A 19,022-nucleotide genomic window follows, 5' to 3' on the forward strand; every position below is an offset into this window, starting at 1 on the left:
ATAAGTTTCTCATACAATATAGAGATTTAAAATGGTAAATTAAAATTTTAAAGTCATCTTACCTTTTATTGTCTTCAGCCTCTTGAGGTTTCTTTAGTTTGAGTTTTTTGAGCACATTGTTGTAACTCTGGACATAATAAAAAATAAATCCTGTATTGTTAATTTTTGGTCCAGGTAAAGGAAATATGGAATGCTTGTCTCTAGGGATTGCTACACTAAAGAAAAGTAGAGGCAAATGCTATGATTATCCTTCTTTTCAGTTTGTCAGCACTATGGTTTCTGCCTGCTGGTGCAAAGGAAAAAGTTCTGTGGCCATCAGACCTGCACTTGAAAAAAAACAAACCACCCTTTAAAAAGTACTTCAACAAACAACATATATGCATAGCCCATGGTCACAGACAACAGTGGGGCTGGGAGATAGGTGGGCAAAGAGGGGAGGAAGGGAGAACATCTGCAATAGTGTCAACAATAAAAATAAAGTACTGTTAACAGTTATTGCATTAAAGATGTTAACACACTGTGGCCCATATGGCTCAGTTAGTTGGGCATCATCCTGTGCACAGAAAGATTGCCTGTTTGGTTCCCAGTTAGGGCACTTGCCTGGGTTTCAGGCTTGATCCCCAGTAGGAGGCAGCTGGTCAATATTTCTCTTCCTCAAATCAATAAAATATAAAAATTAAAATAAAAAAGTTAACACTTCAATGCATAGAACCAACATAATCAAGATAAATGATGAAACCACAAGGAAGTTCATTGGAGCTTAAATCCCACTAATCCACCCTACACCTATTAGGACCTTTTTCATGTTAAGTGTTTTAGTTAAAGCTGTGGCTATGCAGAGGTAGGCAAGATGGTTTGTATACACAAGACGTTGCTACCATCCAAAGTGAGGTAGTGTCAAAAGGACAGAGAAGGCTCGGCCTGTGTGGCTTAGTGGTTGAGCATTGACCCAGGAACCAATTCATTTCCCGGTCAGAGTACATGTCCAGGTTGCAGGCTTGGTCCCCATTGGGGGGCATGCAGGAAGCAGCCGATCAATGATGCTTTTCATCGATGTTTCTCTCCCTCTCCCTCTCTAAAAATCAATAAAAACATATTTTAAAAAGAAATAGAGGCCAGAGAAGATTCCTTTGTTGGAGGAAATAGAATGTCAGTGAGAGAGCACAGGGAATATACTTGGGTTCAGAGAATGACATGAGCAGAGGAGAGAGTGAGAGGAAGCATAGTAAATAGCACTGTACTTACAACATTGGCTGGGACCTACCATACTGGAAATGGAGGCATAGGAGGTAGAAATTCTATAGTTAGATGACTGTAAAGAAAGATAGTTTGGGGCTGTGAGACTTTAGAAGGGTCCTGAATGTTTGGGTAAAGAATTTAAAATAATTTATTTGAATATTTAATATTCAAATAAGTATTTGAATATTATTTTCTTAGCCCTGGCCCATTTGGTTCAGCGGCTAGAACTTCGGCCTGTGGACTGAAGCGTCACAGATTTGATTCTGGTCAGGAGCAGATACCTGAGTTGCAGGCTCGATCCCTGCCAGGTCAGGGCGCATGTGGGAGGCAACCAGTTGATGTCTCTCTCACATCGATGTTTCTCAGTGTCTCCATTCCTTTCACTCTCTCTAAAAATCAATGGGAAAATATTCTTGGGTGAGAGTTAACAACAAGAATAATAAGAATTTGAACTTTTTTTGATAGGCCTGGGGAAACGGAAGAATCTTGAGCAGAGAAATGATATGCTCAGAGCTGGCCTGGCAAGGAAAGAGGCTAGAACAGGTAAGATGTTACTATACAAAAGCCTGGGTGAAAAGTACTGAGGGCCCTGATAAAGTGGTGACAGAATTAAGAGTGTCCTTGAGTTCCACACACATGAGCAAAAACTAGACAAGCCTTGGCAGCAGATCGTATAAGCGACAAGGAAATAAGTCCAAGGTATTAGACCTAGGGTACCTGAGAAGAGTGTTGTCATTAATGGAAATAGGAAAGTGAGGAAGGTAAGGCACATGGAGTTCTGAGTTTAGATTGTTTATAGAAATTAGCCAGCATCTAAATGGGAAACTTTTGGAGAGAGACGTTTATTCAGTGCTTTGCATTTAGTAAATAGCCCAATTACTATTCGATACATTAAACTCTGAAATAATTTTGGTCACGCTTTTAAAAAAAGCCAGAGAGTTTATTTCACTGCCCTGGTAGTGAAATAATACAAAAATGATTATCACTGGGCCAAACCAAAAAAACGCACACACTCCCCTCAAAAACACACACACCAGAACCAGAACCCACTTTTGGATTTAAGTGTTATTCAAACTACAAGCGTATAAACTGAACAAGATTTGTCTTAGAATTCTAATTAGGAAAAGAATTTGACATACCTTCTTAATCATTTCACCAAGTTTAAAATATGGTCTTCTGCCTAATGAATAATCATCTTGCACTTCTGAATAGGTATAATTAATTATTGCCAAGAACATGTTCTGGAGAGAAATATTCAAATAAGAAATTATTTCAATAAAAATTTAGTTTAAATGTTAGTGATTTTGGCAAGTGCTGGAGTTTGTAAAATTAGATTTAAATTCTAAGAGTAACTCATATGGTCAGTAATAGAGAAATTGCTCTGAAGACTAAAATATAGTAGCCTGGGTAATGGGTAGTTTGTGGACCTGGGCAGACATGTTTATGGAAAATAGTGCATATGAGTGGTTACTTATATATGCATTAGTCAACGTGAAGTGTTCTGACAGCTAACCAGTGGTACTATAATTTCTTCTAAGTTGTTCATTTTTCACTCTAAAATATGTACGCAAAAAAGGAAACATATATGGTCATTCTTACCAATAGGACAAAGACTATGAAAAAGATGAAGGTGATGAAGTAAATGGGTCCCAAGATGCGATATTCTTGCTGAATAGCAGCAAAATTAAAATCCCCGAGAATAATTCGAAACTGTGCAAATCTTTGATGAGAAGAAAGAAAAAGATTAGAAAATATTATATCCCTTTATACATGCATGACAACTGATGGGGGTTACCAATGTGTCTAGGAAAGTATTTAGCTGTGTATGGCATATGCTGTATGGCTTTAGTTATGTTACAGCACAGGGTTCTATAAAACTGGGTATAGAAAATTCCCCTGAAGGCAAGACTTGAGGTACCTCAATAGATGAACAAGTAGTCCAGGAAATGTTGGGCTTCAATTTATTTAACTAATGTCAACGCAACGTTTACCTGCAAGATTTGAACCTTGAGCTACCTTTTTACCAACTGATCTTCACAGTGGCCTCCTTAGCTATTCCTGTGCCTTTCTAAAGCTTAGAATACTTTCACTTTGTTCAAGTGATTTTCAACTTGTACCTAGAACCAAGAGCCCTAAATGTCTTCTGATATCAATGATATGTTTAATTTTTGCTCTTCTTTGAAAATAAAGAGCCAATAATTAGTCACTTGCTAAGTCTCAAACATGGTACTGAGGTTTATTTTATTCTCTCCAATAACAATAAAAACTTGGTTTTGATGTGAAATAGCATTGAAAATATTTTTTAATTCTTCATTTTCATAATTTTAAAGTTGGAAAATTAAGAAATTAAGGCTTGGAATGAGCACAGCTGTAGAGGTAGAATTAGAATCTCTTAATCTGAGGTCTTATTATTCTCATTAATTTGCAGTGGCATTGCCAGACACATCGGGGGTATGTTATAAATTATGTGAGTTCTGTATATTAAGGGGGAATCCGGAGAGGAATTTTTGAAAGTATGTAGATACTTCGCATGATTGGCCAGTTAGTCAAAAGGGAGAGCGCTTCTTGTTACTTGTTGCTTTAGCCAATCACATAAAGCATCCTAGGGCTAGCTACCAAGAAGGAAGAAAATGCGTTCAAAGAAATCGACTATTTGGAGTCCTAGGACTCAGTTATCTGGAATTTCATTCCTAATACCCAAAACCTTATTAAGTCATGCTCGAAGTATTTATCCAGCTTTTAATATTGGTTTGTAATGCTCTTCTACACAAAGTAAAAAGAGAAATGCTAAATTGCAGAGTCCAAAATTTCGCAACAAATCAAATGATTTTTCCTTTTTGGGATAGGAGAATAAAAGGTTCTGTTTTAATATTTCCAACTTGATCTTTTTTAAAAACACACACACATTTTTTTTTTATTGATTTCAGAGAGAAGGGAGAGAGACATAGAAACATCAGTGATGAAAGAGAATCATCGATTGGCTGCCTCCTGCTGGGGATCAAGTCTACTACCTGGGCATATGTCCTTGACCAGAATCGAACCCGAGACCCTTCAGTCCGGAGATGGACACTCTATCCACTGAGCCAAGCCACCTAGGGCTAGCCCAGGACATCTTAATTCAAGTTTAAGATATGAGATTCCTTGGACACTTAGGTGATTAAACTCAGGCTTCAAGTCACTATAAGGGGTTTACTTTTAACTTGCGGCTGGAGCACTTTAGGCTTCCTGCTTGATTTGTAAAGAGGTTATCTGAAAATCCACCTTTGCCCTCCACCCCCTAACACAAACACACATGCAGGTCCTGGGCATTGTCTTTTGTCTCCTTCCGAAGAGGTGGTCAGAAACACAGTTTCTCAACTTTTTTTCCCCTAGATCAGCAAAAATGCCTTCAGGCTGGAGATTTTGGGAAGATGGGAAGAAAAACTCAGAATCTGTCTCCTCACCGAGACAACAATCACATTGGCAGCTGTCTGGTCTGATATAATTATTTTGGAATGCTGGAGTCTGTTGAACGCTCACAACTTCCAAGGAAAGGCTCAGACAATTTTGATCAATTCCAGTTTTTAGTTTGGTGGTAGCTACCCATCTCCCACCTCCATCCCATGACATACAGCTGTGCATGTATTCCTGGAATAGCCTGCACGCAGCTCGTGCGAGCCAGGATGGGCAATAAGGACCCTGTTCTCCAGACATCAGGGGTTTGTGTTCTGATTGCTGCTCTGACCACAGAGGTGCAGACAGAGGCAGGTGTTCTCCACATCTTTGTTGAAAGCTCCTTCTCCCCGCAGCTGAAGCAATGTCCTTGGAATTTAAAGGGCTAGTGCCCTTCCTACCCCTTCATTTTTCTCTTTTTCCCCTTTTGGGAGATACTATAGCCTAGGATGGTATTCAAAACCAACTGCATATATGGAGGAAATTAGAAATTCACCATGCACGCCCTAAGGAAAACACGGGCTCAGAAAAGAACTACGAAAACATTAAGTTTACATCTTAGGCTGATGCTTAGTATGGAGACAGTCTGCAATAACAACAAACCTAGCAAACCCTGGGGAAGGGAAAGAATCTAACTTACAGAGTTACCACATTATTACATTCAAATGTCCAGTTTTCAACAACAACAAAACGACAAGACATACAAAGATACAGCAAGGCCCACTAAAAGGAAAGAAAGAAACCAATAGAAATAATTTTGACAAAGATCAGATAGCAGGCCTGCTAGACAAAGATTTTAAAACAATCATCTTAAAGATGTTCAACGTACTAAGAAGACATGGAGAAAGTAAAGAAAAGGACATATGAATAAAATGGAAATATAAATAAAAAGAAAAACTAAAAAATTATAGAGCTAAAGATCAATAACTGAAATGAAAATTCACCAAAAAAATTTTTTTTTCACCAGAGGAATTCAAAAGCAGATTTGATCAAGCAGAAGGGAAAAAAATCAGTGAATTTGAAGATTATTATCGAGTCTGAGGAACAGGAAAAAAAAGATTGAAGAAAAGCAAGCAGAGCTAAGGGACCTTGGGGCCATCAAGTGAGCCAACATATGCATAAGCACATGAAAAGATGCTCACTATCACGAATTAGGGAAATGCAAATCAAAACCACAATGAAATATCTCATACCCATTAGGATAGCTACTAAAAAAAAAAAAGACTGGAAAATAAAAAGTTGACAAGTGTGTAGAGAAGTTGAAACCCTTGTGCACTGCTAGTGAGGATGCCAAATCATATAGCCACTGTGGAAAAGTTTGGCAGTTCCTAAAAAAATTCAAAATATACCCTAGCCAGTTTTACTCAGTGGATAGAGCGTTGGCCTGTGGACCAAAGGATCCCGGGTTCGATTCTGATCAAGGGCATGTACCTTGGTTTCAGGCTCCTCCCCAGCCTGGGCCTTGGTTGGGGCTCCTGCAGGAGGCAACGAATCAATGTGTTTCTCTCACATCAATGTTTCTCTCTGTCTTTCCCTCTCTTCCACTCTCCCTAAAAAATCAATGGAAAAATATTCTTGGGTGAGGATTAACAAACAAAAAATTCAAAATAGAATTACTATATGACCTAGCACTTTTATCTATGGGTATATACCCAAAAGAATTACTAGTAAAAGAGCCTCAGGGAGATATTTGCACAGCCATGTGCTCAATAATTAAAATATGGAGGCAAACCACTGACAGATAAATAGATGAGCAAAATATGGTATAAACATATATGGACTATTATTCCACCTAAAAAAGGAAGGAAATTCTGACATACTCTACAACACTGTTATGCTAAAGTGGAATAAATCAGTCACAAAAGGACAAATACTGTATGATTCTCTAGGTGCCTAGAGTAATAAAAATCACAGGGACAAAAAGTAGAACAGTGGTTGCCAGGATCTGGGATAAGCAGGGAGATGAAGAGTTCTTTTTTACTGGGTATAGAGTTTCAGTTTTGCAAAATTAAAAAGGGTTCCGGAGATGAATGGTGGTGATGGTTGCACAATATAAGTATGCTTAATATCACTGAACTGTAGCTTACAAGACATGGTTAAGATGATAAATTTATGTGTATTTTACCACAATAAAAAAAATTCTTACTGACTTAAAAAAAGCCCTTCAGGGCAAAAGTAGCATTGGGTGCTGGGCTTCTCTGGATTCTTGCCTTCAGATTGTGGCCCAGTTATTACTCGCTTTTTTGTTAGTTCTAAAGAATTTCAATGTTTTCCAGCTTTTTCAATTGTCCTGAAGAGGTGGTTGATCTGAATAATCTAGGACATCATTACCAAGCACAAAAATACCCTCAATCCATTCCAGAGTTCTCTACTTTTTTCTGTGGCGTATACCTCCAATTTTCCCACCAACCAAGGTAAGACAAATTTCTGAGGTTCTGTAAATTACTACATTTATATTCAATATCTAATACAACTACATTTTAAGTAACATTTGAATTGATATCCTAGGAAATGACCAAAAAGTTGTTGAAACTGCAAATATTCTTTACTCAGGATAAGCTAATTAGACATTTAAAAAAAGATTTTTTTTGGTAATGTTTTATTGATTTCAGAGAAATGAAGGGAGAGGGAGAGAGAGATAGAAACATCAATGATGAGAGAGAATCATCAGTCAGCTGTCTCCTGCATGCCCCCCTACTGGTGATCAAGCCCAAAACCCAGGCATGTGCCCTCACAGGGAATAAAACCTTCATCTCTTGGTTCATAGGTTGACGCTCAACCACTGAGCCACACTGATCGGGCTAATTAGACTTCTTAAATTATAGATTGTTTGAAGTTGAGAAGGACCTTTGGAAGTGATTTAGATCAATCCCTTCATTTACAGATAAAGAAATTAGGGTCTAGAAATGTTAAATAGCAAATGGCAGAATTGGAAAAGTAGAGTTAAATCCTCTTGGTTTCTACCCTACTCTTCCCACTACTGATTTAGTACAGGTTTATTTCAGAAAAGTGTTATTATATTTTATAACATTGGTACTTCAATTATTTATATGTGGATGGTGAAAAGAGGGCAACCTAAGACATTTCTTTAGACCAGATGTCCCCAAAATCAACAAAAAGGGTCATGGACAAATATGTTCTTAACTAAAGTTAAGTTATTGGGGTTTTTCTCACAGCCATTACCATGCACTGCATATTTTCCCAATCTTACTTATATCTGAGGCCATTTCCCCGCAGACAATCTTGGTCTAGAGTCCACAGAGTATGTTTTGAGAATTGATATTTTAGAATATCATAGTTTACTTATACAGACAGAGCTTGCTTTACCTACTTGAAAAGTGGAGTAAATTTATTAAAATTATTCAATGTTAAAGGAAAGCCTGAATACTTTTCTAGGGATTCTAATTAGTTTTATAAGTTTGTTGCCTGCTGATTGCTTTATGTGTATAAAGCTATTTTTAAAACACAGCTTTACCAGAGCAGCAAAGAGCAATCAGGCCAACATCAATAAAAGGATTCTAAAGATGGAGACCTCTAAAGAAAACACGATTTCCTTTGTTCAGAGAAATGGAGCCAATTTCACTTCTAGTGAGAAATGAAAATTATTTTTCCAATTTTAGCTAGTAACTCTTAAAAAACCGATATCACCATCCATTTGGATCTTTCAATGCCTAACCATACTTTGAGTATGACATACTTAGCTGTTAGTGAAAATATAAAATCAAGTTTAAAGTTATTAAAGCTTATGTTACTACTTAACATAGATCTTTCCGTGATTTTTTTTGTTATAAATTGGAAAATATAATTACATTTATACTAAGAGCTTACATGGAATTTTGAAAAGTAGAAAAGTCGTCAACCTGTGATCCAAAAACAAGAAATCCTAACTGGGCATAAGCAAAGAGTATAATAAAAAACATGATGGCAAATCCTACTATGTCTTTGATACAGCAGGACAAGGTTGATGACAGCTGAGACATTGTGTTATTAAAGCTTATGAATTTGAATATCTGAAAAAGAACATAGTTAATTGAAATAGGATATTAAAGATTATAATTACTTAGAATAAGTTAAATTAGCTTCAGAAGAAGTTTGCTTTAATTTCAAAGAGGTGCTTAATGATAGTCAGGGGATTTAAGGACGTGTCAGCAATCATTACATGGCCAAACTACTTGTAAAATTACTTTATAGTTAAGGATATCCTTTTGTTTTTTCATGCTTTGTAGTTTAAGTTCCCATTTTGATATCTAATATAAAAATATTATATCTATTCTATTGTATCGAATATAATAAAATATAAATACCTTTATCCATGCAAAGAAGATGATAATAGCAAGTATATTGTTGTAAAAAATGCACCAGTGTGCGAGCAAATAGAAGTCTGAATATTCTTCAGTACGTTTAAACAGCTGTTCAAGTAAGAGAAAAATTTGTATTTTACAGAATAAGTTGAAGAAAATGGTCAAAAAACACAGCTATATGGGAAAAAAGAGAAGGGTTAAATTAGAGGCTATTTCTACCTCTAAATCTCCTACAGTCTATGAAGAAGCACATGAAAAAGTTCATCAAAAGTTCAACAAAAGGGAGGGAGAGATAAAACATAGGGTTTTAGTATATGGAAGTAAGCCTTAATTCATAGCAGTTTAATCATCATAAATGTAGAAAAATATTGATCAACCTGACCATCCTACTCTGTCTGCCTGCTTGTTTCCTTGAGTCCTAAAACACAAATGTACACAGTGCTTCTATAATTCTGACTAGGCTGTAAGGATTTCTGCTCCATGTAACTACATGATACCTCAAGGTTTTATATTTCCACCATATAACACTACAAGGACAAAATTTTACAGTTTCAAACAAAGAAGCCCTGTTGGAACCCTTTAACAACTTCTTTAGAAGATTTCAGGACTAGATGTCAGAGCTTTATAACTGTCATGAAAATTTCCTTTTGATTTCCCTTGCCTGAAATAGTCAAATCATTAACCGTTTGAGTCCCAAGCATGCGATCGCGCTGCTTGGTATTTCTCGACATAAAATAAAACAAGCGCTATCACGCTGTTTGGGTCTTTTCGTACTCATTTAGAGAAAGCGCGGTTGCGCTGTTTGGGATTCTTCGACAGTGTTTTTTCAATACCCCCGGGGACTCAAACGAATCGTATGTTTTCTCGACATAAAATCTCAGCAGCGCGATCGCGCTGCTTGGGACTCAAACGGTTAAACATGTAACCCTATGCCTGCCATATGTTAAACATTATTGGGGGCACTAGAAAGGTAGATGGCACACTTTCTGACTCTGATAAACTTTCAATCTGGTTTTGGGAAACAAGGCCTAGCTATTAACTTGGCCAATAGGGGTGAAAAATCAGATTGTATACACCAGAAGTGTTCGTTCATTGTTCCTAAACCACGCTCTTACCTACCTACATCTCTGTTTATTTTATTATGTTCTAGTGACCAGGACTGGCAGTCTTCAGAGTTTCTTTCAGGGACTATTTCCCCATACTGGTGTCCTCTGTACCCACAAGCTACCCTCTAGCCGTTCAAACCTCCTCCCCCTTCAGTATTTTGTGTCTTTTAGCTATTCTTTCAAAATTCAGTGTGAGGAGGAAAGCAGATTTAGGCAACAGAGAAAAGATCCATGATTTTCAACGTGATTGTAAAGAATAGATTTTTGAGTGGGGGTAGGTGAGACCTATTGTGCACATTAAATCATGATACCTATGGAATTACCTATTCCTCTAGGTTTACCCTGGTCCTCCCAAGAATCAAACCAGGAAAAAAAAAAAAAGGCTTTTCCCTTTTGGAAGCACACCATTAGTATGTACTATAACAGTTCATTTTATGATTTGATATTTGAAGCTTTTAAAATAAGTTCTGATGAATAAAAATTTCTGCTTTTTGCACCTCTTATTGATAGGTTCATATGTGAGTTCCTTCATACATGTGACTATATACTTACCACCAAAAGTAGTAATTCTAGCCAGTTCCAAATACGTTTGAAATAGGCAAACTTAAATTCTTTCATTTTTTTGCCTTCTTGTATTAGGAAGAGAGTAAACAAAATTAAAAATGTGATTTCACAGAAAGCAATAAAATAATCATAGTAGCTAACATAGATGAGGAGTTTCACTGAATAAAACTTCCATGAAGTAAGTATTCCTCCAGTTGCAGGGAATTCTGCCACCAACCTATAAAATTAGATGTGTGCATTTCAGGCATTTATATTTCAGTACGTAATGCAATGTGAAATTTCTAATCAGTGCTGATGTGTAATTTAATGATAACCAGTTATTTTATACAAAATATGTTTTCTTGAGGTCACGGGTTCAATTTGAAAAATTTCTACTGGATTTACTTATTTTTTTAATGACTGTACTCTTTATGTACTTTGCGTATTTCCAGTGGTCAAAGACCAAGATAATAAGAAAATGAGATGTGATTTTAGCCAGACATTCATTCTATGCTATGTTTAGATTGTTTGTTCGTAACTGGGAATACTAATTTATCTCCACAGGAGAATGAGATGATGTTCAAGAAAATGCTATATCATTAGTTACTGTTATTAGTCAGGACTCCCCCCAAAATACGTAATTCTTGAATACGTCAGAGAAGGGAAATACACTCTCTTTCTTTACCTTATCATATCACATATTCTAAACATCAAGATCACATATTCTACTAAAGCAAGTGTTATGTTTACTTTAGGCACTGATGTTAGATATGAAGATCTATATGTAAATATAAGTATTAAAATGAATTCCATCACTAAATATAATAAGATTTTGAGGTTGTTCACTGTACTTCTAATGTTCTTCACAATTTCAGATAATTAAGAATTGGCAGTACTTTAAGGAACAAGCATCTCTATCACCATGTTACAAAGTTATTATTTCTACCTAAAGATATTAGCAAATCTTATTGGTACTGGAATAAGATGCTGCCAAAACAAGAACAAAAACAAAACAACCAGTTAACAAGTGGGAAGGAGAACTATTGGTTTCACTTTGCACATAGTAGGTGTGCAATGTTGAATAAGTGAGCACAGTGAAAGAAACTCAATATTTTGATCTGAAGTGTAAATAGAGAAGCAAAAAGGGAGAAAAAGGACCACATTTACTTTCCCAGATACAGTGTATAGAAAGGAAAACAAGTAGATGAGGTCTTAGTGAAAGCAACATACTTACTCACAATTACTGATTATATATACTATGAGATAAAAGTTTCAAAATCTGTTTTTTTAAAAAATAACATTTTAAAAGATAACAAGGAATAAGCATAAAATCTAGAGAAAGGAAATCTGGATTTAATCTAGTATTACAAAGAGTTCTTCATATGCCTTTACGCCAGTTACCCCAATGTTTCTACTCTTATTTAGGACATAGAAGTGATTTGTATGCTTCACTTTATCCTGATAAGGACTAGTAGGAAGGGTGAATAATGTTGATAAAAAGCTCTGATTCCTTGATTGGCTGGTGTGGCTTGGTTGGTTGAGTGTCGCCTGGTTATATTCCTGGTCAGGGCACATGCCCAGGTTGTGGGCTCGATGCCCAGTAGTGGTCCCGCAGGAGGCAGCCTATTGATGTTACTCTCTCATTGATGTTTCTATTTCTCTCTTCCTCTCCCTTCCTCTCTCTCTCTAAAAAAATCAATAAAAACATATTTTTTAAAAAACTCAACAACTCTGATTCCTTAAACAGAAGAACTTTAAAATAATAGGTATACTCTCCATTGGCTGCTTAAGGTAATTCACTTGTTTTATTCATTTTTACAAATTTTAAAGGCCATGATTGTGTTTCACTGTAACTATTGCACAAGGGAAAAATCCCCTAATCAGAGTAAACACTAATTCCTATTCCATTTGGAATAAAATTGTAAGGCTCATGAGGCAAAAGTGGTTCACCCATTCCCAGATCACTTAGAGCAGTGGTTCTCAACCTTCCTAATGCCTCGACCCTTTAATACAGTTCCTCATGTTGTGGTGACCCCCAACCATAAAATTATTTTCCTTGCTACTTCATAACTGTAATTTTACTACTGTTATGAATCATAATGTAAATATCTGATATGCAGGATGTATTTTCATTGTTACAAATTGAACATAATTAAAGCATAGTATTAATCACAAAAACAATATGTAATTATATATGTGTTTTCCGATGGTCTTAGGCAACCCCTGTGAAAGGGTCGTTCGACCCCAGGTTGAGAACCGCTGACTTAGAGGAACCGGATTCAATTCCCAGACAGATCCAGTCATGGTAATCCTATTTACTTTGCCAATGTTTGATTCTAGAACCCAGGCCTAAACCAATGAGCATGGTCCAGGTTAGGCAGATGACTTAGTATTGGTCGGCAAACTGCGGCTCGAGAGCCACATGTGGCTCTTTGGCCCCTTGAGTGTGGCTCTCCCTAAGCCTTAGGAGTACCCTAATTAAGTTAATAATAATGTACCTACCTATATAGTTTCAGTTTAAAAGATTTGGCTCTCAAAAGAAATTTCAATCGTTGTACTGTTGATATTTGGCTCTGTTGACTAATGAGTTTGCCGACCACTGACCTAAGGTAATTGGACTAATGGAAAGAATTTTTTCTCTTTGATTGGCTCTCCTCCTTCTCCCCCTCTTCCTCTTATTCCTCTTCCTCTTTTTCTGCATGAGAGGATGTCTCTCTTCCTCTTTGTGGATAACAAGTTAGCACAGGCATGTCCTTCTCATGCAATGGCAGAGATGCAGAAGAGCAAGTTTTACATTTTTTAAAATTACTTTTTGTTTGTTTGTTTGTTTGTTTGGAGGGAGGAGGAGGAGGAGGAGGAGGAGGAGGAGGAGGAAGAGGAGGAGAGAGAGATTTGTTGTTCCTCTTATTTATGCATTGATTGGTGGATTCTTATATGTGCTCTGATTAGGAACCCATCCCATAACCTTGGCATATCAGGAGAACACTCTAACCCAGTGGTCGGCAAACTGCGGCTCTGCAAACCGCAGCTCTCGAGCCACATGCGGCACTTTGGCCCCTTCAGTGTGGCTTTTCCACAAAATACCGGCTCTTCCACAAAATACCGACTTCTGCGCATGGGCCACGAAGTTTCAATCACACTGTATGTGCGCACCCACACATGGTATTTTGTGGAAGAGCCACACTGAAGGGGCCAAAGAGCCGCATGTGGCTCGCGAGCCACGGTTTGCCAACCACGGCTCTAACCAACTGACCTACCCAGCCAGGCAAGAGAGCAAGTTTTAGTGTACAAACTCATTTCAAGCTCCTGCTTGTAACATATCTGCTAATATTCCATTGATCAAAACAAATCACATGATTGAGTCTATAGCTCATCCGAGTCCCCATATTCGCCCTGCTTGAGATCCGGTGTTCCTGGGTTCGCAGCTGGTCCCTGGGTGTTGTGGTTGTACAGTCCATGACTGAGTCTAAGCATCAAGGGCTGGGGCAGTGCACCCTGCTCTGGGTGGGAGGGCACTTGCAAAGTTACATAGCAAAGATGTGAAGATTTGGGGCAATTTTTGCAAATCACCACAAGCTCTAATCATTTCTAGGATGCAGAGTGCTGTTATATATTGTTTAAAATAAAAATTGCTCATTCTTGAGAAAAATTTATAACTTAATAAGGAAGCTCATTCTGAAAGGAAATCAACAGATTTGAATGACTGGAATAGAAGAAGAAATCATCAAGACTAAATGTTAGACCTCTGCAATTGTAGGATGACAATAAAATTACATATCCTTTAGTAATATAAAACCAACATATTGTATGTAATTCTCCAAGTTCTTAAATATATTCTCAAATAATGAAATAATATGATGTTACTTTACCTTCTTTTTCATTATTAGCAGAATGACATTATATTTTAAGCTTATAATTTTAATCTCAGTACAGACATGCAAAAACTGGAAACCCTAATAAGAGTTCTGGATGCTTTTCATTTATTTTATTTTATTTTTTTTAGAGAGATACATTGATTGATTGCCTCCTGTACATGCTGACTGGGAATCGAACCTGCAACCTTCTGGTATATGGGACCACGGCTCCAAACAACTTAGCCACCTGACCAGGGCTCTGGATGGTTTTTAAATTTCTTAACAAATAGGTTTTGGGTCACTCACCTGATGATGCAAAACAGGTTTACATTAGCATTGTATAAGGTAAAATCAATAAAAATAACTCTAGTCCCTCTTGTGATCCAGTTGTTCTGTTGAAGTTTAATGAACTTGTTTTTGGTTTCAGATTTTGATTTTGATAAAGTGAAAATATATCCCCCATTTCCGTAAACACCAACAAATCCCCAGTGCCAAAGGGAGTTGCTATTAGGAGTAGAATACTTCCATCTGTTAGATATAAAAAGAACAGTGGAGAGATGAGAAGGACCTGAATGAGAAGCATCCTAAGAATTTCAGTAAACTTTGGTTCAAAAGTAGTTGTTAAAAAAGATCGTACTAAGTTCGTAAGTATTGTAGTAATTCTGAAGCAAAACAATGAGTTAAGAATGAAGTTAAAAGAATATTTAATATGTTTTCTTTTTTTTTTGTATAAGAATGAGTCTTTATTGCAGTAGCCAGTGGCCATATACCCATCAGACAAGACAATTCTTCACAGCAACGTCCATATACAGACAGGCAGCCAGACACCAGCTGGTAAATACAAATTCTTCCCATAAAGCAGCATCAGTCTCTGTACCCACAGTTACTATCTGTGCAGCTGCATGCTGCCTCTAGACCCCTAGCTTTACACAGCAATAGTGTGTTTTCATTTTTTAATGCTTATTGTGAACAAGACACTGGACTACCTATAAGAAAAAAATTTTTTTAATCTATTTTGCCTCAGGGAGCTTAAAAACTAGAAAATAATGACTGACTTTGTTCTTTAACATATTGTCTCTGTTGTTTTATTAGATCTTAAGTCTTTGACTAGAACAAGAATACCAAAGGTTTAGATTCAGAAATATCTGTCTCAACATGGGAAAAAAAGGTGCTTCATTGTCTGTCTTCTAAAGGTCATATACCATTAATACAATACCCAGTACATAGGACCTTTGTCATAATGTAAATATTGTTATATAGGTATGTTATTTTAATGAAATTACATAAATCAAAGTAAAATGTGTGTAACTAAATTTCGTTTCCATTTTTTCTTTTAACTTAATTGTAATGTATATAAAAAAATAAAGCCTTGATTCCTCATTTTAGTCATTCTATCTACCCAAAACAGATTGGAACGATTATCCAAAGATGTACTGCTTAAATTGTATTTCTATTAATGATACTATGTTTGTTTATAGGGGGATAAAAATGATACCACTAAGAAAAAAATACTCATATTTAATGAAAATTCCATAAAAAAGATTATCTGCCCCCTAAAATTTTCACAGGACCCTAAAAACAATGATGCCAGCAGCTCTGTGCTAAAGGGAGGTAGTGTCAGTGGTTTTGGTTTTGTTTTTTTTTTAATCCTCTCCTGAGGATATTTGTCCATTGATTTTTAGAGAGAGTGGAAGAGAGAGGGACAGAGAAAACAGGGCCAGGGAGGGGGAGGAGCCTGCAACCAAGGTGCGTGCCCTTGACCAGAATTGAACCTGGGACCCTTTGGTCCACAGGCCGATGCTCTATTCACTGAGCCAAACCAGCTAGGATATATATATATATATATATACACACACACACACACACACAGGAGACTACACCAGCAGTAGCCTCAGTCATTTTGAAGAACAATGGTCATAACAACTTTGGCAGGCATCATCAGATGCAGTGCCTGTAGAGCATAACTGCCCCCTTTTTAATGTTAGCAACAATAGAGACATCATTGAAGTAAGCTGCACTGAGAAAGAAGGAAAGTTGCCCAAGACACCTAGGATACTCCTTAGGGATCCCAAGAAGCATTTGGGATGTGTTTGAAGTGAGTTTGGCCAGAGCCAGAAGAGCTCATTGAGTCTTATAAGAGCAAAAATGGACACTTTGCCTTGTGTCCAATGAGTTAGCACTTCATATATCATTTGGTAGACAAAAAAAATAACAGGTTCAACTCTTTCTTATTTTTTTTTTTAGACACTGTATTGCTGAGTCGTCCTTTGATACTATTATTGGAATAAGACCCCTGTTGGTATTATTTGGAAAATACACATATTTTCACAATTGTTTATAGATACAATGGTAAGCTGCTAGAAAATGTTACATGTAATTTTATGCTACTTACTCAGTATCAGCTTTAAGGCCAAAATCAGATACGTCTTCATTTTCAGAAGTGTATTTGGCATAACAATCGCTCATCAGAAACTGAAGGGATGAATAGACCTTGCATGTGTTGTTTCGGACTTTTAGTTGACGGACTCTGGGGACTCCTAAGAGTATGTTCTCAGAGTAGATGCGACTGCTATTCTTTGAATTATACAATTGGCTGTTACTGTACCAGGAGTCCCAGTATAGACCGTCCAAAAGGGGTCCTTCCATAAACTTCACATGGAAAAATAAATGTTATGGGAAAAATATTTTCATGTCAACTGAATAACAGACTCTACATTCATAATGTTATCCATAAGAATATAAAAATCAGTGATTTTGAGGATGAGTATGAAAATTATTGACCAAGCCAACATTAATATTAATGATAACGATGACCTTGTCTCCTTGATAAGTTCCAAATTCTTAGCATAGCTTTCATTATTTGACCTAATTCATAGTTTGGCCTTTTCTATCTCATCTTCTATCCTATATAATAAAAGGCTAATATGCAAATAGACCGAATGGCCGAATGACCAGTCGCTATGATGCACACTGACCACCAGGGGACAGATGCTCAACATAGGAGCTGCCCTCTGGTGGTCAGTGCACTCCCACAGGGGGAGCACCACTCAGCCAGAAGCCGGGCTCATGGCTGGTGAGCCAGCAGTCAGACATCCCCCCGAGGGCTCCCGGATTGGGAGAGAGCACAGGCTGGGCTGAGGTACCTCTCTGAGTGCACGAATTTTGTGCCCCGGGCCTCTAGTATGCCTATAATGTCAAATATAGCCCCATATGTAGAATTACTTATAGAACATATTGCTTAATTCCTCCTAGAATGCCCTTCTGTTACTAATCCTCTAAAACTCAACTGAATAGTCACCTCTTGAAAGCCTTTCCTACCTCTTCCAGCTCCAATGGTTGTGACATGGGATACCTGAAACTACTGTTTTCTTAGTTGTTCTTCCCTCACAATGTAAGCATCTTGCTAAGTGTAATGAAAAAAATCTGTTTCAATGTTTTTTGTTTTTTTTAAAATCTGTTTCAATGTTGAAGGAATTATTCTCTTTTGTAATTAAAAACACTATAAAATTATATTTTGTATATATACTCTTTATTATATACTGTACATTACTGTAACACTCACACAGTATAGCGTTGTATAGTATACCCACATAACATATGTTTCACTTTATGGGCAATTAAAGAGTAATTTTCACTATACACAATTATAGACTGACTTTGGATCCTACCACATAAGAAGCAAGTTTTCTATTTTCCAAATGCAATAAATAAGATTGATTTTATTTTAAATAAAATAAAATTTTAATTTTTTGTTAATCCTCACTTGAGGATATTTTTCCATTGATTTTTAGAGAGAATGGAAGGGAGAGGGAGAGACAGAGAGAGAGACATCAGTGTGAGAGATATACATCGATCGGTTGCCTCCCACACATGTTCCCACCAGGGCTGGAGATCAAGCCTGCAATCCAAGTACATACCCTTTACTGGAATTGAACCCAGGACCCTTCAGTCTGTGGGTCGACACTCTATCCACTGAGCCAAACTGGCTAGGACAATATTTATTAATTTATTTTTTAAAAAAATAAGCACACACTGAGAACATAGCTCTTCAATAAACACTCACTGGTTGGTTGACTCTAATATAAAGAAATTATATTCATTCCTTCACCAAATATGCACTGTATCAAGTGCCTACTACATATGCCAAAGTTAGTAGGAACAAGTGCCTACTACATGTGCCAAACGTTTATGTAATAACTAAAGCTACTTTATCCACAGTCACATGCTACCTTACCTTCCAAAAATCAGGGATGCTGCAAATAGACTTAAAGTTGGTCCTTTCATCACCAGGCACAGAAGTGTCCAAAAACAGAGATGACATAACTTTGTTTAAGTAATACATATGTGGGTTTACCATCCCAAAAGACACTGAGGAGAAGAATTTTTTTGTTTAAAAACTTATATTTAAAAACTGAGTTTATCAGGATTAAATATGTACTTATAATATGTCCCCAATTTTGTTTTAAAATTCAATTTTAATTTTTGTCTAATTATAAAAGTAAAATAAAAACATATAAATTAGGAAGAAGATTCCTGTACTTCCACTG

General features: G+C 36.8%; 1 protein-coding gene and 1 long non-coding RNA gene across 3 annotated transcripts in view; one reads left to right on the top strand and one right to left on the bottom strand.

The window, feature by feature from the left end:
* PKD2L2 (polycystin 2 like 2, transient receptor potential cation channel) overlaps positions 1–19,022 on the bottom strand; it is a 33,131-nt gene that overhangs the window by 10,764 nt on the left and 3,345 nt on the right. Inside the window, exons 3-11 of the mRNA XM_070414937.1 lie at positions 18,710–18,843; positions 16,868–17,124; positions 14,782–15,003; positions 10,631–10,859; positions 8,976–9,146; positions 8,500–8,681; positions 2,839–2,959; positions 2,379–2,480; positions 63–127 (exon numbers count right to left, since the gene is read on the bottom strand). Coding sequence (XP_070271038.1) covers positions 63–127; positions 2,379–2,480; positions 2,839–2,959; positions 8,500–8,681; positions 8,976–9,146; positions 10,631–10,859; positions 14,782–15,003; positions 16,868–17,124; positions 18,710–18,843 — 1,483 coding nt within the window. The remainder of the gene's footprint in view (positions 1–62; positions 128–2,378; positions 2,481–2,838; positions 2,960–8,499; positions 8,682–8,975; positions 9,147–10,630; positions 10,860–14,781; positions 15,004–16,867; positions 17,125–18,709; positions 18,844–19,022) is intronic.
* On the top strand, positions 103–15,723 carry LOC139010460 (uncharacterized). 2 transcript variants are annotated; one of them, XR_011471519.1, is made up of 4 exons: positions 103–1,782; positions 6,948–7,085; positions 12,838–12,926; positions 14,625–15,723. It is a non-coding gene; the product is annotated as an uncharacterized lncRNA (long non-coding RNA). The 2 variants fall into 2 exon arrangements; XR_011471520.1 differs by lacking the exon at positions 12,838–12,926.

This window comes from Myotis yumanensis, unplaced genomic scaffold (genome assembly GCF_028538775.1).
Source record: "Myotis yumanensis isolate MYYU_CA2020_CCGP unplaced genomic scaffold, mMyoYum1.0.hap1 SCAF_5, whole genome shotgun sequence".
Classification (NCBI taxonomy): domain Eukaryota; kingdom Metazoa; phylum Chordata; class Mammalia; order Chiroptera; family Vespertilionidae; genus Myotis; species Myotis yumanensis.